Source organism: Symsagittifera roscoffensis, chromosome 3 (assembly GCF_963678635.1).
Source record: "Symsagittifera roscoffensis chromosome 3, txSymRosc1.1, whole genome shotgun sequence".
NCBI lineage: Eukaryota > Metazoa > Xenacoelomorpha > Acoela > Convolutidae > Symsagittifera > Symsagittifera roscoffensis.
Window position 1 is genome coordinate 35,827,917 of NC_087064.1, and position 21,231 is coordinate 35,849,147.

General features: G+C 34.7%; 3 protein-coding genes across 3 annotated transcripts; 2 read left to right on the forward strand and 1 right to left on the reverse strand.

Annotated features, from left to right (window-relative positions):
* The first annotated feature begins 185 nt into the window (after nucleotides 1-185).
* Nucleotides 186-2,890, forward strand: LOC134841899 (zinc finger protein 830-like). The gene is made up of 3 exons (XM_063857970.1): nucleotides 186-906; nucleotides 1,154-1,318; nucleotides 2,294-2,890. Exons 1-3 carry the CDS (start codon nucleotides 190-192, stop codon nucleotides 2,615-2,617), a joined length of 1,206 nt encoding a protein of 401 aa, XP_063714040.1. The 5' UTR covers nucleotides 186-189; the 3' UTR covers nucleotides 2,618-2,890.
* Nucleotides 2,891-2,968: 78 nt separating this feature from the next.
* LOC134841900 (lysM and putative peptidoglycan-binding domain-containing protein 4-like) lies at nucleotides 2,969-7,080 on the forward strand. The gene is made up of 4 exons (XM_063857971.1): nucleotides 2,969-3,691; nucleotides 3,965-4,109; nucleotides 4,529-4,695; nucleotides 6,380-7,080. The coding sequence occupies exons 1-4, from the start codon at nucleotides 3,191-3,193 to the stop codon at nucleotides 6,644-6,646; spliced, it is 1,080 nt and encodes a 359-aa protein (XP_063714041.1). The 5' UTR covers nucleotides 2,969-3,190; the 3' UTR covers nucleotides 6,647-7,080.
* Nucleotides 7,081-12,882: 5,802 nt separating this feature from the next.
* On the reverse strand, nucleotides 12,883-20,378 carry LOC134842019 (brachyurin-like). Its single transcript, XM_063858158.1, has 5 exons — nucleotides 19,795-20,378; nucleotides 15,015-15,102; nucleotides 14,859-14,893; nucleotides 14,402-14,639; nucleotides 12,883-14,095 (listed from the first exon to the last, which is right to left on the reverse strand). The coding sequence occupies exons 1-5, from the start codon at nucleotides 20,054-20,056 to the stop codon at nucleotides 13,825-13,827; spliced, it is 894 nt and encodes a 297-aa protein (XP_063714228.1). The 5' UTR covers nucleotides 20,057-20,378; the 3' UTR covers nucleotides 12,883-13,824.
* Nucleotides 20,379-21,231: the final 853 nt, after the last annotated feature.

The following is a 21,231-nucleotide window of genomic DNA, read 5'->3' on the forward strand; positions in this document are numbered from 1 at the left end:
TTTATTCGTTTTTGAGCTTGAACAAAGACCATTTTTAGTCGTAAGTTGTAATGAAAACTAAGTTCTTAAGACGTAAATGATTCGATTTATAACTGATGTGTATATATGATTCGTTTTTGTAAATGATTAGTTTTATAACTGATGTGTAAAAATAAAAAATGATTGTATGGTTTTTTTCCAGAAAAGAAAATGTCAATAACTTCAAAACGACCCGGGGAAAATTCCAAAATAGATTCGCCTATGGCAAAATATACTACAAAAGGCGAAGTGATGTGCACTTTATGTGGAAAGATAATCAAACCAGCTTCTCAAAAGTTATGGAATGCTCATGTAGTATCTGTGAAACACAAAGAAATGGTCGCTCTTTTAAGACAAAGTGTCAATTCCAAGACTTCACAACCTTCCACAGATGTTCAACAGACAGTTGAAGATGAAAATTTAGTTGATGCACAACCAACTTATACGTTGCCAGCAGCTCCTGCTAGAGGCATCCTGAAAAACAAACGGAGACCTTCAGAACAGCCTATTGTGTTTACCCCAATTTCTAATGAAAACAGTAAAGATGGAACCGATACGACTGTTAGGCCGAACGAATGTTCGGCTATTGTATCGCCAGTTCCAGCAAAACAGGCGAAGTTAGTCCCTGCTCAGTTAAATGGCAATGTCGTAATGAGTAATCAGATAACTATTGTGAAAGATATCAAAAGTGTAGTCAGTGATGTTTCGTTGATGGAGGAGGGCGATGGTGATAACACGGAACGGGTTGGGGGTGATGTGGCTGTTGCGAACTCGGAATTGCCGGCCGGTTTCTTTGATGACCCGAAATTAGATGCGAAGGCGAGGAATGTGGAGTTTGTGGATCCCATGGAGAAAGAACTAGCGGAGTTCCAGAAAGCTATCCAGCAGGTAGTTGAATTATGAAGTATATGCTCTTTATTGTTTTTCGCGCTCATAATATATAAATCTGTAATTTACTCCTGAAATTTGAACTTTTTAGAGTAATAGTCGAATTAAACTATAATTGTTGAAAAATACATATTATGTATTTGCATTACTTTTAGCTTGTTTGTTTTTTTTTCGCACCAAACTAGTGCTGTTGACATTTGGACCTGTTGCACATAGATGTGTGGAAGTTGTGAAAATATGTGATTAGGAAGAGCTTGCCTCTGAGCAGATGCAAGTGGAGGAGGCGACACTGACTCTGCACGAGAGAGAAATAGAGCAGATCGAGGGTCAGATGAGGTACTTTGCCAGTGCGGCCACGCTGTTTGAACAGAAACGACTGCAGGAGCGAGGAGCAGCTGCAGGAACACATGCAGTATGAGGAATTAATTTTTTTTCCTGCATTTGAGTGCAAAGGCTTGCTTCTTTCGACAGTCAAAATAATAGTTGCACAGTCGAATTGGTCATTTTGTAACAATCATAGCCGGTTAATAGTGCAAGTGCAAGGGTAGCCAGTGTGTGCAAGTAGACCAAAATGTTCCAACCATAGTCGTAAAAATTACAAAAAAGTTTTTTTTTTTTCAAATGAGTGTCGTTTTTTTCGTCGTGCTGTGATAAACGGAATTAAGCATATTCGACAGTCATGGTAAAATGAGGAAATTGAAAAACAATTTTAGTAGTAAAATGTCTAGAAAAACAAAAAAAATTAAATAAAAAAATTTTCAACATTTTGAAGTTTTATTATTTTTTGAAATTTTTGGTTCGACAAAGGCGCTAAAAAACTCCATAAACTAACTTTGCTCGAGTAAAACTAAGTTTGCACGGCTTAAATTAAGCATAAATAAGCTATTGTAAGCCTACTTGCTCGCTTTATTCTCTCGAATTTTGACTAAAAATAAAAATTTTAAACCTGTTTTTCTCGATACTGGGACAATTTTTTGATTTTTTGTCGCTCGAATCACGGCTGAAAAGGCTTTAATATGATATATCACTCGACCCATTCCGATAATTATTTGTGGTACCCGATTTAGCTTCGAAACAAAAAAGAAAAAGACTAAAACACATCCGAATACAGTTCCTCCCCGTCCATTTCAATGGACGGAACAAAAAGTTTTAAAAAGCCCTAAACTTTACTTGACATTTTGATATATTTGACTATTTAAGTCATGAGTAACTGTTATCTTGAGAATGGCAGCCATTGATGTAATGGGACTTGCAGCTGTTAACGATAACGACTGCTATGCCCGCGTTCAAAATTTTTCGCAATTTTTGTTCTTTATTGGAGTGGTTGTTGCCTCACTTTTAAGCAACGAGCAACGACCATTATTTAAGTTTTTATGACTGCTTACAGGACGCCTCAGCTACAAATGACATATCAGACGTCACAGACACTTCGGCAATGGACACGAAGGAAGTGATAGCACACTTTCTCAAACTAGAAAACGAGGCCAAAGCAGAAGAGAAGCCTGACCAAACAAAGACGTTGCAAGATAACGTCATTGTGAAGCTACACGGTGCTATGAAAGACAACTCGGAGTCTAGAGATAATATATACGCTCTGAATTTTGTGAAGGATGAGCCCTCGGGATCGGAAAGCGAGGATGATGGAGATGATGTAACAGATTTGTCCGGTTTTGACATGAGTAATTGGCGCAAAAAATCTATTTTGAAATAGGCCTCAATTCAAAATACACAGTAGTAGGCGAAAATAGCGCAGCGTTCGTCGGTATTAATAGATATTTAAATAAATAAGATCAACAATTTACTGTGATCTCTAGGAGCAACAGGCGTTGAATGATCATTTGATATTACCGAGTCTTTTCAGACCATTTTTTGTTAGATTTTGAAGAAAATGGATGAAATATGATAATAGCTTGTTGCGTGAAAAGTCCTTGGCCTTGGCTGCAATGCACGATTTCCTTCATTTAGTATTTATGTTTGAAATATCGTTTGTGCTGTCAATATTTTGCTAAACTTTAGCGGCTTCTTACTCTGACCTAATAATTGTCGTTCAGCTAGTAACTATTTTAAATCAATTACTTCACCAATTTCAGGTTGAGTAATGCAATTGATCAGCTTATGAGGCTTTGAACAATTCAATCAATGCAACAAAAGTTTCAATCAGCTTATTAAGAATATGTATGCAAGTTTTAACGAGGCTATAATGAGAACGTGACATGTTTGGCTTCAGCCACAAGCATTCTACAAATAAAGACAGTTTTGGACTAGAGCAACCTGATTGGCTAATATGTCCACCAATGGCGTGTCTAAAGATGTTTTCCACCTGTTGTACCAATCAGATGACGATGAAGAGGAATTCGAGCTGCTCAATAATCAGTCGCAGTACACTAAAAGACCTCTTATTAAAAATAATAATGATAGCAAAATTTTCGTCCAAAATAATGATAAAAGAAAGTTTAAATCGAGACCTGAAGAACATCCAGTTATATCACACGATCCGAAGTTCCAAGATTCCATCACAGTCGCTTCCAGAAACGGAGTCGTCCAGATCCCGAAAGGTGCGGTGCCACCCTCGATGGTACGCAGTAGATCCTCGGGAAAAGTTGCCGAGACTAGTTTCTTCGGCTCGGGTTCCTCGGAGCTGTCTGTTGGGAGTTCGGCATTCGGAGTCAAGATATCGAAGGAGGTGTTGGCGGAAGCGGAGGAGGCAGGGGAGGAGAACTTCGTGTATAAGAAGATGCAAACAGGAGACACAATTCAGGGCATTGCACTACAGTACCACACTACTGTGAGCATAGTTTAACATTATTGTTTTTCATGTTCAACTTTTTTGAATTCAGTTTGCGAATTTAGAAGTGCTAATATTAATACAAAAAAGAGAGAGGTAAAAGATAACATTTTTTTGGCAAAGCTTACGTCACTTATCTGTTTGGTCAAGGTTGGGTCTTTATAATTAAGTGCAAAGTAAGGTAATAAAGCAAAAATTTGTGAAAGTATGAAAACGAGATTGAATTAGTGTTCAAAATTGGGTTTTATGTGCCGAAACAATGCCATGGTTTAGATAGCGGAGATCAAGCGACTGAATGGTTTGATTTCGGACCAGGACCTGTTTGGTCTGAAGCACATCAAAGTGCCCACCAGCAAACACAGTGTGCTGCACGAGACCCATTCTTCAGTCATCCTCCCCTCGCCCACCCCATCACTCGGTCAGTACAATTCACAATACATCTCAGTTTTGCATGATTTCACAAGATGCGTCATAGATTAGCTGCTCTTTTTTGCTTCAAAATAATCAAAGAAAATGACCCCAAGAAGCAGTAGCGGATTTAAAGGCCCCTACCCGCACTCGTGAATTTGGTCATTTCACCACCCAGAAGATATCCTATTTGGTACTCGTTGGTCACATCCATTGTGTCTGACCAACTCAACTGGAGCTAATGCATACATAGTTTCATTGAGAACGAGTGCAAAAAGCATTTGAGCATTATTATATCAAAGTTGCAAGTGTTGGATAGTTCTTCGTTTCCATTCAAGATGTCTTCTTGACTCGAACTTTTGTTCCCTTAACGATTTTAGAAAATGTCGGTGGGCCCATCAGATATTTAACAGCGTTTTATTGTTACAGAAGGTGCTATGTCAGTAGATCATCTTGGCCTATCTACACGCAGCAGTGACACTAGTGGAATAGGGGCTGATGTGAGGAGTGGTCGATTGAAGAGTGAGTCTGGCAGCAGTGACCACCTCAACAATCCCGCCAAGTGGCTGGAGAGCAGAACTATATCTATCAACCAGGTACCGAAATTAACAGAGTAATTAGAATAGGCGGCACTTAGCATAGTGGTAAGGCGTTCTTTTTGAGATTGTCAGATCGTGCAATCGATTCCCTGCCATGGCAATGGCAGTGTATGAGGACGAGCTCTCACTTGACCTCTAGCTTCAGGTCTACCACAGCCTGACCAATTATGGCTGCAATAGTGGTACCACGTAAAAGCTCTAGGCGCAAAAAAAACGACCTTGAGTCGCAAAAAAAGAGCTTCGCTGATTAAAATAACTCAGTCTGGAGTGTGGGGAAATAAGAGAAACGGGATATGCTTAGACAGGCTAGATAGCATTTCATAGATCCTCTGCGAATCAGAAATCACAATTAAATTTCCTTAGTAAATGAAATATTTCAGAGTGATGCGTTGCCAGCAGTCGAGAACTAGGTAGTTTTCAAATGCTACATTCAGACGCGTTTTTACACTTGCGAAGCTAGTGATTAGTACGAACCTTTTTTTTTTAACCTAAGTCGCAATTATTGGTGCGGCGCCTTAATGGTGCGACACCTTAACCGCTTTTTGATAGCATGTGCTTTGACATTCGAAAAGTAATACAATAACACAGTTGATGCATTTTTAGTTCATCAAATGAACCGAAAAAACTTTTTGTTTCAAACAACATCACAATAATAAAAACTCGATTTCAGAAATTTTGTAACTCAATATATCTCGCATATTGTAACTCAATATATTTTTTTGAAATGCATAATTTATACATATTGTGCCTAAATGCTTTGCGATTTGTTACATGTGGATGCCTTCAGTTTGTTTTACTCCAAATTATTATTTGCAAAATTGAGTCTATTTCTTTTTAGTCTAATTTTGCCGAATTGCATTGACAATTTATTAGCATATGTAGCTGCTTTATTCATGACTAGTATTTGTCGGTTGTTAAGCTTGCGTGGCTGAGGTGATAGTGCGTGAGACTCAAAATCTTTTGATTTTTTTTATTGCAGTAGGTCGCATATTCGAATCCTACACGTAGTCGAGTTTTTGCTAATTTGAGGCTTATTTCTACTTTTTCTTATTTCAATTGATAGAGCTGCTTTTTGGTCGTGTTCTCGCAAATGTTTGCGAAGCGCAGCTTCGCCTCTGTGTTCAAATAATGAAAATATCTTTTTTTACAAACAAGCTACATTTTTTGTTCAGATCAGCTCATTAAACTTTGCTGCTAGCTTTTGAGCTGTGAAAAGCGACGACAGGAAAAAATGGGAATTAATACCGTCAATTAAAAATTTAGAGCTAACTTTTGTTTCATAATTTTTTTTCTTATTTTCGGTTTGCCCTGGGGCGGATTTAAGCTTTTCTCGAGGGGGTGCTTTTTATTAGTTTTTTTTTAGAAACTGATTACCTCAACGCTCCTAGAGCAGTATTAAGACTCTATTTTGACGAAGTTTTCTGCACCGCAGGCAAACTTTTGAAAAACAAAACAGGTCAAAAAGGCAGTGTTTGGGCATTTTTTGGAAGGTCGTCCGCCCCCCCCCCCCTTAAATCCGCCTCTGGGTTTGCCGTTTTAATGTAATTTGCTTCTTCAGGGTCCAGTTACTGCAAAATTAAAAATGATAGATGATTAAGTAATGAAGTGTTATCGTTCTCATTTATATCAAAGGTCATTTTCAATTTTAATTTGGTTTCGAAAGTGTCTGTCTTTGTTTCAGGCCATGACCATATCAGCAGACCTTCTGCAGTCAGACCTGTCTGAAATGTGTTCACACGCATTCTCAAGGGCATCCTCAGTTCAGGTCATCCAGAAGTCAAGGTCAGACGCAGTCAAGCCGTCTGGTGCTGATTGGGGCATTCGGTGGCAACATGCAGTGTGCCTCATGATTCTAGTCTGTGTGGCTGCTCCTGTTGTGTACTTTTTGTACAGATTCGAAGACGACAAGCCGAGAGACTCAAAACTGAATGTGATTAGTAATACATAATCAACCAGTAGTCACTTCTAACTTCTATGTTATCACACAACACAAAAGGGCTGGCTGTGGCAAATAGAATTATTTAAAGTTTTTTGAAAGACCGATAAACATGCTTATCCCGAGATTCTGAATGTTCACTTATGGAACCAATTGAGGACGAAATATAATTTTTGAAGATATTAGTAGGCTTTTTGCTAGAGCCAGAAACTGCAGTTTTTTGTTCTGTAGTTAATGGCGTAACAGCTTTATGCGGTTGACAAGGGGCCAAACTAGGTGCAGAATGGTTGGTCGATATCAAGTTCATTCTTATTGTAATCTTTTGTAGATATATTTAAATTGTTTTATTAAATTTATCATTTTCTGTGGTGTAATTTGTTTACTTGAGGTATGCTGGTAACCGCAAACTATTTTGGTGCAAGACTTGAAATTTAATTTAGCCAGAATTTTTTTAGCCCAATCGACTATTAATTGAGAAAAACCGATAGACAAGGATGTAGTTCAGAAAAATCTTAATTAGAAGACTAAAGAGCTGACTGGATTCTTGGTAGGACAGTTATCGATTAAAAGTTGATGTCAAGCTGGCAAATTGTTCTAAAAACATGCAGATGGCTTATTCTTCAGTTTTTCTTCGCTGCAAATTGCCAATTAAAACGTATTCTGCCAAAGTGAGTTTTTATGCTCGAAATTAACGGGAAGTAGTTTTATAAGAGTAATGAGCGTAGTGAGTACTCTTACATAGGTCTTGGTGATTTTTTGTTTTTCTCAGGAAAAGTCACGGTTTTGATTTTTTACATTTTGCCTTGATTTTTTATTTAATTCACTTTATTTACTTTGTAATAAGGAAAGGAAACTCCACTACTGAACAGCAAAAATGTAAAGGCCTCGAAAAAGTAATCGACTTCTAATTTCGTAAATGGATTTTATTTAGATTCTCCAGCAAACCAAAAAGTTAACCTATTGATCCAGTTTTTTAGAATTGGGCTAGTTTTATCAAAAAATTAGGCACGAGATCAAAGAGCATTAAGGTTATAATTTTTGATTAACAATTCGAACAATAATTAGGTCTTTCCTTTTCTTGCATAACTCTTTTCCAACTGTCAGATCAGTTTTTAAGTGTCAAAGAAGCAGCATAGACACTTAAACAGGTCGAGTTGATTTTGTTATATATATTTTTTCAGGATCTTTCTCAGGATTTTTATTTGCGACGCTGTGGAAAACTTAGCAATTTGCGCGGGTTTAGTTTTTTATCAAAAAGGACTTCAAAGGTTTAAAAAAGTTTTACCAGTAGAAAAACCGTCTACGCTCTCCTCTTATGCGCCTGCATTTCCGTTAGTCTCTGTTTTTACTTTACTACACGTTCTACGGCCTTAAAATATCAAAGTGGGGATCTTCGGCCGATTTGTGTTGATTGTTTTTTCTTCTTCTGGAAAACTAACCGCACAAATCTAAGTTTGGGGTTCAATCAAAAATCACGTTTTGGGGATCTTCCCTGCATAAGCAATTTGCTATAAATATTGTCTTCAAAAAAGCAGTTTTTTTGACTACTTCGTCGTTTTTCAATACTTTTTGACCTGTTTTCGAAATCATCCTGCCAAATATGAGATTGGGGGATCAATCAAGTGGTAGGAGTTTTCTTTGCGTGAACAAGTGCACCTTAACTTTTGTAGAAGAAAGTTAGGGCTTTAGAAACGTTAGGGCCTTTTTTTCAAACTCCGAAAAACATGGTGCACAATTCTTCCCTGAATTAATGGTCTTACTTTATTTGTTGCAGGTAAGCAAGCATTGAACGGGAAGTCCATTTATCGAAATTTTTAACATTTTGGAAATTTTGTTTCGATTGGAAGTACAGGTAAGGACAATCTTCCCTGTTTAAGGACTATTACCATGCTTCAGGTTTAAGGGCTATTACCAATGCAAAGATCTTGAATTTCTGACTGTTTTTTGGAAGTTTTCCACTTCTGGAAAACTACCCAGCCGCATCTGAAATTTATAATTTTACTAAAATAACGAGAAAAAAGTTTGTCTTCTGATTGATCGGCTAGTTTTCTTTTTCAATAGAAAAAATTTAATGCTTTTGGGTAGTCCATATTTTCAAAATTTTGAAATTTACACTTAGCAACATTATTTCAAAATATTAAAGAAAATATCAAACAAGTACTTCCAGCTTTAGCTGGTCCTTTAGCTCACTTCCAAGCAGTCGCGGCGCAAATACGAGGACGTGATATTCTTATTTACAAGTCAGAATTTTGAATCCGGAACTTTGAAGTATTTTTTTTTATTATTTTGTGGCCCTTTTGCTGCAAAAAATTGGTAATTTGATAGCAATTTTAGCTATTGGATTGGTAGCAAGTGTTTCTAATTTTTTGCTATTGCTTAAATTTTGAGACAAAGAAAAAAATATTGGGAGAAGTTTGTTTGTGCTCCTCTGAATGTTTTTGTTGTTCCTGCTACTTTTTTAGTTTTCGGGCTTGTGGTTTTTTTCTCCGGTGTGGAAAATAGACGACTTTTAACTAGCAAATTTTGAGGATTTTTTAAAAAGAATTATTGGAAAAGTTTTGCTGTCATGAGCTCAAATTTAAAAGGTTTTTCGTTAAGCTATAAGGGTTTAATGATTGCTAAATTTGGACAATTAATGCGCGATATGTTTCGTGCTGAAGACGCGTAAGCGGATATAAAGTCTTAAAAAATGTGCTAAATTGGGTTGAAGCATGCTATTTGGCCTCTTTTGTTTTTTACTATATGCAAAATGGCCTCTTTCGTTTTTTACTATATGCAAAATATCTTTCGTACTTTACACGGCGTGTGGTGGATGATTTAAAAAAATTCAACATTTTTTTGAAAATTTAGTTTTTTTTTGTGGAAAATTTAATCAATTAATTTTATTTAAACTAATCCATAGAAATTAAAATGCAGCAGGAACATTCATTGTTTTGACCTGATACGATCAGTTTTGTTTGGTTTTGTTATTTAAATATTGAAGATTGTAGTTCGTTATGCTTTCTTCTAGTTCTTTCAATCATACTACGCACAAAAAAAACTCAATTTCGAAAGAACAAAAATGGGAAAAGTTCTAATCCCACAACAATGTGCTACGCTTGTGAAGGTTTGACCTAGAAAATTTTTGCGCTCATTTTGAACAAATTGATTCAACTTAATTTGCAGCTTGAATTGTAGTTTCATAAGGGGGTTTTGTTTTTGAGATTACCCAGCCGAAGTTCACTGGAACTAATAATATATCGCATGAGCCAGTCTTCTCATTTTTGGTTAATGCTTTTGTACAATAGCAGGACTTCGAAGTTCAAATAGGACATAAGAGATATAGTTTATTCCTGCAAACTCAGTTTCCTCCAGTTCATTGCCACTTTTGTGGCCATTTTTTGTAGGTTGATAGCTGAAACTCGGGATTTATAATATCCCGGGTTAACCTCCATACACCAAAAGTCCTTATCATACAAATTCATACATTAAAAGTGCTGATCATACTATTCCATACATTGTGTTGTGCAAACATTTAATCGTAAATTCTTGGCGCACAGACAATTCGGCCAAAAACCATTCGGAAAAAATGAAAGCGTTGGTGCGACTGCGACTGCCATTCTTACTGGCCGTTTTGTCTCTCGCTGAATTTGTTATAAATTTTTGGCCAAATTTTGAATCGGCTGAATTGTCGTTGGGCGAGTTTTCTGGGCGCGCAAATGCTTATCAATCAATTTTTATGGTTCCCAAGCTTATAACCCCGCGTTTTAACCCCCTTTTTCTTAACCTCGTCTCATATAACCACCTGTACAATTTAACTCCTTTTTGTTACCAACTGCTGGAATCAAATTGAAACTTACTTGATAGGGAAACATAAAGTCGGTAAATTTCAAAGCTTTATCATGCGCGCTGCTATAGCTTACAAGGAAATTATCGGTCAACGTATTAAATTTCTGAAATGATTTTGACCTTCAAAATTAAGCTTAATCAAAATATAGAGAGTTGCAAAAAGTTTGGACATACAAAAATAATTAAAAAGAGCAATCTGCCAATTTTGAGCAATTTTTGCATGCAAATTTGAGTTTTGAGGTAACATTGAGACATACTTTCTGTCTGAAAAATTAGCGTTTGCATGCAAAAATTGTCTAAAAAAGATTATTTGCTCTTTTTAATTATTTTTGTCTGTCCGAACTTTTTGCTACTAATTATACTTCTTTTAAGATTTCCGTTTGCTTTTTTGTCGAAACTTTATGTGGTTTCTTTCTGAAAATATTGCGTGGCAAGTTGTTGTTGAATGAAAATTTTTTTTTAGCTGTACTCTTGAAATAAGGCAAAAAACAATTATCCGTTAAAGCGCAATCGTTTTGCATTCTTTTTTTGTCAAGTCAAATGCAGTTTTGAAATCTCGATTGCAGTTTCAACGCCATTTCATTTTCTCAAGCTCAGAATTGTTTCAAAAATTTAAAATGTTGTCAGATAAATTTTTTTAAGCTGTAAAGAAAGTTGCAAAAAAATTGGACAAATTTAATTGAAAAGAGCAATCAAAACTTTTTGACAAAATTTTGAATGCAATTGCGTTTGTTAGACAACCTTGAGACACAAATTTAGACGAAAATAAGATTTTGAATGCAAAATAGGTCAATTGCACCTTGGAATTAATTTTGTGTATCCAATTTTTTTGCTGCTAATTTTATAGTTATATAGAGAGTTGCAAAAAGTTCGGACAGACAGAATTAATTGAAAAGAGCAACTGTCTAGACATCAACGGAAATTGAAACTGAAATAAACATAACGTCGAAAGATCATAAAGCAGAGTTTCGCTCAAAACTTATAACCACGGCGGGCAATTGCATCCGAAGCGTCAATTAGCAGGCCTTGAAACAGGAAAAACATTGCTCAGGATGGCTGATGTTTTTCTGCGATTATTTTCCAAAATTTGAATAATTTGATCATCTTTACTTCCGTTTTTCTGGGGGGTGGGGGTGGTGTTTAATTGTTGTTTTTTTTGTAGTTAAAAAATAACTCTAGATTTCAATTTTTTAACTAATTTTACGAACTGTTTCATAGTAAAATCTGGATGTTCATCGCAGTATTTAAAAAATAGGCTAGGATAATCATCGGATAATCGACGATCATGCATTTTGAATTTGGTTTGACAAAAAATTCAAGGTTGTTCGGCTTCAGATTTTGCATGCAAAAAAGAATCGAAAAGCACTGATTGCTCATTTTAATTAATTCTGTCTGTCCGAACTTTTTGCTACTAATTATAGCAACACCTTGTCGGTCAACGAATCTGAACGAATTATTTAACATAAAACAGCTCATTTTGACGTCAGATTTCTGTAAAGTCAGTTTTTGTCCCAAAAAAACTAATTAACTTATACTGCTATATATTTGACCGTTAAAATTGCTCAAGGTCACCAATATTGCCAAAATTATACAGAAAATTAAGCAAGAGATAGTTCGATTATATTTTCAAGTTGCTAGATTCGAGGAAAAAGCCGGAATTGGAGTAAATTATCGGTTTAGGGTCGCTGGCTCTATATTTCGTATAGAGTCCTACCCTCTGTTGGCAAGCTCGCAACACATTACCCTGGCTGTCAAAACTACTGGCTGAGTTGTCTCCGAATGCATTGTCTGCATACTTTTGACTGATGTGTCTGAATTTCACAACGGCTGAATTGACTTAGACCGAATCGTCTGGGCAACTGAACTAGAAAACTTTTCCGAAGTTATGAGATGGTTTGAAGTTATGGTATGATATAAATATTCAGAGAATAAAATTAAATTGATAAGATTAAATACTTTTGTCTGCACCAAAGATTTATAATTTTTTTTTTCAATTTTGCAAATATTGCAAAGTGTTTTATTGTTAGTCAAAATCAAATAAATATTATTATAGATTTGAGTTTTTATTATCGCTCAAACAGCTGCTACAGTTTACTGTGATAGCTCAAACAGCTGATAAAGCTTACGTTATATTTCAAAGGTCTCTAAGTTGGCAATTTCCGTACCATGCGATTAAAAAATGTTAAGCAAAACTGAGTTAATCGTAGCTTGAATCTTAAATCATATATGGGGTAGACTAGACTATGCGATTTTCGAAGTCATAGCGCTGATGTAATTATTGTTCCGACTTTCGAAGAAAGTGAGGGAAAAATATGCCCGGGTGGTTTTTACTCAGACCATTTTTAGAAAAGTTTACTGCGTATGGGCATCGATCCGATAATTTTTGAATGCCAAACGAGTATGCTTGCTCTTGACTAAAGTGCGGCTTTTCTGCTGGAATAATGTTTTGATAGTTTTTTTTCAATACGTAATTCATTTATGCGTGGCAAATTATCCGCGCTCATCAGTCCAAAATGAATAGAGGCAAGCTAATTGGCCCCATTAATTGCATAAACGACTCATATCTTAGCACTTTGATATGATTCGAGTAGTTTGTCAAAATCTAAACAATGTCTTTTGCCAAAATATCATATACCAACAACGATTCGAAACCAATTAATGAGCAGTCTTGTTTCATAATTACTGGTAAAGTTAGATAGCGTACTATAAAATGTGAAATGTATACTCATTTCTCGTGTGCGTAGCGGTCAAAACCATTTTTTTCTCTTTTTTCTCCTAAATCAAACAGAGTGTATGACAGTCGTGTTGAAAATAATTAAGATCTTGTTAAATATATGCTCCACTATCAGTACCGTGCCGGGGGGGGGGGGGGGGCTTCCCCCTCAATTCTGGTTGTCAATTTTTCATAAAGGGTCCCACCTTTGGTATAATTTCACGACATCATTTTTTGGCTGATGAACCTCAAAATTTTTTCTAACGGTGCCTTTGGACCCAATATAACTAATTTTGAGGGGGAGCGCGCGCTCAAGAAAACACAGTTTTTTGGTCAAAATTTTGCAAAAAGTGCCTAAAAAAGTCTTTTTGGGCCTGTTTTTTGAAAAAATTGGCTGCTGCACTGAAAATTTTCGACAAAAAGGGTATTTACAGTCCTTTTGGCGAGCTCGGAAAATGGACTTGGTTGAAATAAAAAAAAAGTCGGCAAATTTTTCAAAATTTTTCGAAAAACCGCCATCCCCCTGGAAAAATTTCTGTGCACGCCACTCTACTTTTGTACCTTGTAACGAAATGGCCCCCCTATAAAGAAAGAATTGAAAAGTTAAGCATATACGAATTTTAAACCAAATAGTTTCGCCAAATTGGAGTCAATGTTCATAATTGAATAGACTGTTGAGGTCAAATTTTGTGAGGACAAACTTGACCCAATGGTGCATGTGAACGACGCTTGAGAAGTAGCTTCCGTCGTTGCATTTTTCACCTTTGCGAGTTTTCGATTTGGAGTAACTGGCCACACCATAAAGACAGTCTGCTACGCCGGTTCCACATTGTAATGTGTATAAGGGACCTCCGTCGTCCAAGTAGCAGATGTTGCTTTTAGTTGACGTCGGAGGAGATTGCACGCAAACTTGGTCTTCTCTAAAGTATTAGCAATGATTCAGCTTTATCAACAACCATTTTCCTCAACAACTTTTAGAGCAAACTATGAGGTATAGTTTGAACTGTTATCGAGATATCAAATATCCGAAAGTAGCCGAATGTATTTTTAAATCGAAGAAATTTCAGCCGAGATTCATGTTTCAAAGCAGTATATGAAAAATGAAAAAAAAAAAAAACTTTTTTCCAACACACACGTCTCAAAGCTTTCATTGCTAGAAAAAAATTGAGCCTAAAATTAAAATAAAAAAGCATAAGTTAAACGTTTTTGATGGCTTCGAATCTGACCTGCATTTTTTGATGCCATTTAGTATAAACGGGTTAATTGATTCGAAATCGTTCGTTTGGAAGTGCGCCTCATGAAGTATGTCGGGGAAATCGAAGGTGCGACCGTTTGTTGACCCCATCCCACATGTGCGCACAGGGCTTCCATGAATAAGTTTGGATGAACACAGTGGGATTATTCTCGCGCGGTCGGAGATTGGCCTCTGCAGTTGCAACATTGCAATGTCATTTTTTATTGTCACTGCAAGGTATATATTATGTCCTTAAAGTTGCCCTTTAATTCAGATTGTCAATAATAGGTTCAGAGTACAAACGCTACGGAGAGAAAAAACTATTAGAGACATTATTCACGATTGCGCTGAGATTCAAAAACACTCCTTTGGCAAATGATAAAGTCCATTTTGCTAATTTGATAAGTAAACTTAGTTTTAAGATTGACATTATATATACGCTTCAGCACCATTAAATAGTGATCCCGATGACTCCAGCAGATACCTGAAAGAGTATCTGATCAAAACATTGACCAAGTGCAGGTCACAATCTGAACAAAATGTTGACAAATCTGCCCTTCAGTTGGACTGATGAAGTTAGTTGTGTATTGTATGATGTCACTAACCCTTCAGGTTTCTCAATGCGCACCACCTTGAAGATCTCTTTCTCTGAATGACGAACATGGAAATCCCCGACCGTCAGAAAAATATCCTCTAAAAACAAAAATGAGGAAAAAAAAACTCTAAATATTAACTCCTGGGAAAGAGAATTGGATTTTTCGTGTAAACCGTCCGTACAAAAAATTAAGTACCGTTCTTACAAATGAAACTCAGACTTTCGATTTTTAAAATTCTTTATTTAGCAAATTTATAAAAATAGCAAAAAAATATTTCATTAACGTTTAAGGACAATCGGAACCCCCCGAGTTTCTCTAATTGCTTAAACAGAATTATCCACATAAAAACCACAAAAAGTTGGCCTCACCATATTTCAATGAGATTCAACAAGTGAAAGAAACTCAGCAGTGACGTCGATTTAAAAAACAATTTAAACTAGTTGTAAGTTATGCGAAAACAAAAAATATATCGCGCGTTACTTGTCCAAATTTAACCTAACTAATTACCGTTGAGCCCCCATAACTTGGCAAAAATTAGTATTGATTCTGAGCTGAAAAAATCAATATTTTTCAGATAATACAAAAAAAAAACGTTCAAAAATGGCCTGTTAAATTTGGTCTGATTTGGTGAAGCTGAATCTGGTGTGCCTAGGAGCTGAATTTGGTCTGAATAAAGGAATCACATCAAGCGCAACAATTCAGTTTTTTCTTTTTCAAAACTTGGAGCACAAACTGTTTCAATTGTATGGTTTATAATTATTTTTTGTCTGTAGAAATAAACATTTCATATTTAAACTTTTCTGGTTTTGTTTTTTGCAGCTTTTCAGGTGCGTTTTTTTATTAGTTGCTGGTGTTATTGGTGCAAGTGTTTTGTTGAGAAAATTGATTTTTTGATGAAATTTTCAGAAAAAACGTAGCATTTAGTTAACTCAACAATCAGTTAATAAAAATGAAATTTTTTTGTTTGATGGCAATTCACGCTTGCAGCAAAATATTTAGATTTTAGTGAAATTAGTTGTTTATTTACTTTATAGACAAAAATACTCAAATAACATATTTAAAATGGGCATCACTGAAAGTATAGCTAGTTCTAGAGATATTTTTTTCGATTAACAAATAGAATTTTTTTGATGCCTTGAAAAAATTATAGGGCTTATCTGATAAATGAACAGTTTTACTATCACAATAAGTAATATAGAAAATAAAAATTAAAGACAAAAAATAATTTCATGTTTTTACAATTTTCAATTAATTAGCAGTTTTTTTTCTTTTTTTGTTCCTAAAATTTTTCTAAAATTAAAATATAAAATACTTTATAGAACGACTGCAGTGGTTAAAAGTGGTGTTCTAATAAAACCTTTTCATCTGTTTTTAGGCTTTCAATTTTTTTTTGTAAAAGATCTGCATTGAGATAAACTGGTCTGGATTTTTTAGTTTTGGAAATTAAATGACAAGAACTTTGATGGAACATTGAACATTCAATTTCTTTTTTTTTGTTTTTTCATTGTTTTAATTGTCTATGCATCTCATTCCAGCAAGTTTCTCAAAATACAATTTCGCTTTTTTTCTATGAAAAGAAAACAAGGTTGACTTTTAAGATGAATTCCTGCTATTTTACTGCTTTTAATAAGAAGGGTCAAAATTCTTTAGTAAATACCATAATAGCGGGTAAGAGTTTGTTCAGTAGATTTTGATTTGCCTAATTTTTTTTGTTTTTCGAAAAAAAAATTCAAACGTCAAAACATCGCTTATCAATTCCCTGAAATTATTATTAAAAACTTTTGATAAATGAACGATTATAATAAATAAAGTAAAAATAAAAAGTAAGGAAAAGTTAAACAATTTAAGAAAAAATGCTTTTATCCGTAAAGTCAGTCTTGTTCTTTTTTCATTCATAGACAAAACAGAACTTAAAACACTGCAAGAACGAGAGGCTAATATTGTGAAGAAAATAAAAAAGCGCAAAAAACCAAATTAGGTATTCAATATTTCATTAAAAGTCAAGTATTTTGCAAACCTGAAAAATACAGACCAGTATTTCTCTTCGCGGACATTTTTTATTTACTTTGGAAAACCAAATCATATGTGAAAGGACTAACCGGTATTCAAATCCCTTTTTGTAAAAATTGAGCACGGGTTAGTTCAAACAAATTGGTCGAGCAAAAATGCTCAGGACATGAATACCTTTAAGATGGTATAAAACAATTTGTCAGAAGTGGCCTAGATAAAAAATGAAGTTGTTCAAGCACAATTATTCCCTCCTTTCCTTGCAAGCAGCAACAATGGGCAACTACTTTTCTGTTCTGTGCTGTTTTTTTTTGTAAGTTTGCCAACAATAATTTGAAGGAAAAAATAAAAAAAATGTCCACTTTCATGTTCTGCTTAGAACAGGCGTGGGCAGCATTTACTTTTTGTGCTTATTCTGGAAGAAAGCGATAGAAAATTTAAAGGTAGTTTTTTATTCTTGAGACAAATGCCGTCAAAAATGAGTCATTTTTGACAAGTTTTTTTGTACCATGTGAAAGCTATCAATGTCTTGAGCATTTTCATTTGACTAATTGGTGATAACTAACTCTTCTGGAAAAACGGATTGTAACATTTCCAATATGGTTTGCAAACTTTCGATAACTAACGCGCTATATATTTCGTGCGATTGATGAGCCAGCCAAGTTTGCTCCAAAATGAATAGAGCATGGCGATTTGATCTATCATTTTGTAACTTACATGGCATCTTCAGTTATGATTTTTCAAAAAAAAAATGTTAAAAAATTGTTCTTAATTTGAAAATTTCGAATTTTTTTGTTAATCAAAAATATTATTTCATAGACTTCCCGATTCGACTTCCATACATTTGTCATACAATTCAATTCGAGAAAAAGGTTTTTTCTACGGTATATGGAACAGTGGTCAGTGTATGAAACAAATATTTTCATACCGTTTTATATAAGAAAGTTGTATGATAAGCAATTTTTACAATGAAATTTGATTAACAAGTTTTTGTCCTAATATTACTTTAATGCTGAAATAAGCATTTTTTGAAAAACATTAAGCAAAACTTCGATATTTTTGTCTATAACGTAATCCAGGCTTAGACAAAAAAATGACTTCTGATGTTTTTATAATGTAAGATACACTGCGACTTTTTTCGACTAGTGAAGCTTCTCGTTAAAAACTTTTCAGCCATATACAATTTTTACAATGCTGCAAAAATTTTTACAATTAGTTTTCAATGAAATTTGATTCACAAGTTTTAGTCCTAATATTACTTTAATGCTGAAATAAGCATTTTTTGAAAAACATTAAGTAAAACTTCGTTATTTTTGTCTATAACGTAATCCAGGCTTAGACAAAAAAAAATGACTGTTGATGTTTTTATAATGTAAGATACACTGCGACTTTTTTCGACTAGTGAAGCTTCTAATAAAAAACTTTTCAGCCATATACAAAAGTATAAGATTTTTGTTCATGGCTCTCAGTGAGCTATGAAATTTTATTTCTAATGCTCAATTAAAACTCAATTATTAAAACAAATACTCAAGTTCCAAGTATATGTGAGATATTTTCCCCTGACCCAATGGAGATTTTTGTTAGAAAATTGTGGCTACTGTGTTTTAGGACAAAACAAAAAAAACTCGAAAAATTTTAAAGTTTTTGTTTATAAAAATTGTTTGTCATATAATTCTTATTTTTAGACTTGCGGTTACCAAGCGTTATCAAACTGGATTATAGACTTTTTTGGGCTAGCAAATTGTTTAACAGAATCTCTTGAATCTTTTGGTATTTGGCATTTTGGCTCATAATAAATTCAGATAGCTAAGCGTCTTCGGCACACATAGTCTGGAGGCAGCGAATACGACTGGAACGACAAGAGTCTTGGGTTTGAATCTGACCAGGATATGTTTTGTTTCAAACGGTAAATTCTCCGTTTCAAAAAATTGTCAGCTCAATATTTTTCTGCTTATTATTTGGCTGCTTGTGTTTTGTCGTCGTAGTTGCCACGTTTTGGATTTTTTTTCTGCATGCACTTTTCATTGCAGTTGACTTTCATGTTTTCAGTTACTCCTGAAGTTTGTATTTGTAATACCCTTCGTATAATTTCCTTTTTTGATTGTTTTCGCTTGAAAAAATTTTCCGCCCTTTTGATTTCGGCTCATATTTTATCGGCTTACTCACCTAATTTTGGGCCACTCGAGGGCGCCATAATTTTTAAGCTTTCTTGCGGATTGCACAAAACGTTAAAAGTCCCAGAATAGAATTTTTAATTCAAAGCTTTTCACCACAACAATCTCATTTTTGCTCAAAAGTTGTTTTTGAATTTTCATTAAATGCCGTCTAATGTGTTTCTTGATGTATTTTTTTGCAAATAAAACATCATTCCAGAGACAACATTTTGAAGTTTTCTACATTTGCTTATAAGTATAAGACCAAGGCAGGTGAAATACCCAATAATTGGAAAGTTGGGTGAGTTGTCGATGTTAAACTGGAGAAACGAGGCATACCGATTACGATTTTTTTTTCTCCCACCCATTTTTTTTAAACTAACTCTACCGTCTTGTGCTCAAACGATTACCTAAATTCTATTTAAACTTGCTAAGTTATGACTTTTATCGCAATCAAAGTAGCCAAAGTAGCCAAATCTAATTAGCCAAATAAGTGAGAGACGGTATAGAAAAACGTACAGCTCATTCTTACTGAAAGTTTGTGGTTTGCACCTAAATTGAATTCTTGTTTTTGCCGTATCTTAACATTACCAATGGAATTTTATCTACGACGCGGCTGAGTGTCATACCTGGTTTGCCCAGAACACAATGTGCTGCCGTGATGACCCACAGTGGAGCAATGATTGCACCTCCACACATATAGACCGAATTTGTGAATTGAACTCGCACATAGAACCTTCTGTTTGGGCTCGGATGTCCATTAACAATTAAAGAACTGACCCCATTTCCAAGAGAATTCGGAGATAAAAAATCATTTATTTTATAAGAATTGGGTTGGCAGTATATTGTGTTTAAAAGTATCAAACTATTAACTATGTAATTTATTGCCATTTTTGATAAATATGCTTGGAATTCATGGCAGAACTCCGTATGCTTTGGTCATAATTGAATAAATTTCACGATGAGTTTGAATTTGGTTAGAGTGTTACAAGTACTAAGTACAGTAACTGTGATCTTTGGTCATTTAGCAGGCGATCTTATGATTTAATTTCATGGAGATATCTGCTAAGCTGTACATTCCTTTTCATTTTTCAGTTTCAATCTTCTTTTAAACATATTTCCGCTCTAACATGAAAACTAAATCACAGCAAAGATTTTAGACCGACCACTGATGAAAACAATCACCGAAAACAATTAAAAAAAAACTGATCACTACCGAAAAAAGTTCAAACTGATCACTACTTTCAGCTTGATCGGCTATGCTATGCTATGTTAAATTGGAAGTGGTGCGTTTCACCTCGTTGTATATTATTAATTGATCTTTGTCTTGCATTTTATGCACCTCTGACTTAAACAATGACTTTTATGGGGGCCAACCTTTTACCAGACAGACCTTTTACCAGAATCGATAAATCAATTTGATTGACAGATGCAATGACGCCATTTAATTTTTTTAAAGACAATGTTTTCACGGTTTCTCAACAAAAATTCGTTTGTTCTAACCACTTCCTTTCGAATCTTCCATTAATTTAAACTTATCTTAATTTGAATTATTGAATTTTGGTCTAGTAAAAGGTCAGTCTGATAAAAGGTCGGTCTGGTACAAAAAACCTAGCCCTAACTTTTTTCCAAACTGTTCAGAACACCGAAATATTACTATTAAGTAGAAATATTACTATCTGCTGTTTTTTCCTATTTGAAATGCTGTGTGTAACCGACATCAAATGCACCAAATGGAGGTATAACCGTTTTAGAACATTTTCGTTCGTGATTTGAACTACAAAAAAAAACATTCTCAAAAAGCTGTCAGTAATACACAACTTGGAAAACTTGAAAAATCGTATACAAAGAAAATAAATTATTTTTTGTTCCTAATTTTTTTGCTTTCTTTTACAAATAGGAGCAAGATTTAAATGTTCTCAACAACTTGCTTTTTAAACATTTGCGTTCTGAAGTTTAGCAACTTGAATCAAAAGTAAAAGAATTTTCAAAACTTTTAATTGACTTTTTCGTTGTATTCGAAATAAAACAATTTGTCAATTTCTTCCGCAATGACAGTTATTAGA

Coding starts and splice junctions, on each gene's coding strand:
- LOC134841899 (XM_063857970.1), top strand. CDS start 190: ATGTCAATAACTTCAAAACGACCCGGGGAAAATTCCAAAATAGATTCG. Junction 907..1,153: donor TCCAGAAAGCTATCCAGCAG/GTAGTTGAATTA, acceptor ATATGTGATTAG/GAAGAGCTTGCCTCTGAGCA. Junction 1,319..2,293: donor CAGCTGCAGGAACACATGCA/GTATGAGGAATT, acceptor GACTGCTTACAG/GACGCCTCAGCTACAAATGA.
- LOC134841900 (XM_063857971.1), top strand. CDS start 3,191: ATGTCCACCAATGGCGTGTCTAAAGATGTTTTCCACCTGTTGTACCAA. Junction 3,692..3,964: donor CACTACAGTACCACACTACT/GTGAGCATAGTT, acceptor GCCATGGTTTAG/ATAGCGGAGATCAAGCGACT. Junction 4,110..4,528: donor CTCGCCCACCCCATCACTCG/GTCAGTACAATT, acceptor TTATTGTTACAG/AAGGTGCTATGTCAGTAGAT.
- LOC134842019 (XM_063858158.1), bottom strand. CDS start 20,056: ATGGCAATAAATTACATAGTTAATAGTTTGATACTTTTAAACACAATA. Junction 14,640..14,858: donor ATCGGGATCACTATTTAATG/GTGCTGAAGCGT, acceptor TATACCTTGCAG/TGACAATAAAAAATGACATT. Junction 14,096..14,401: donor AATGGCATCAAAAAATGCAG/GTCAGATTCGAA, acceptor CTAATACTTTAG/AGAAGACCAAGTTTGCGTGC.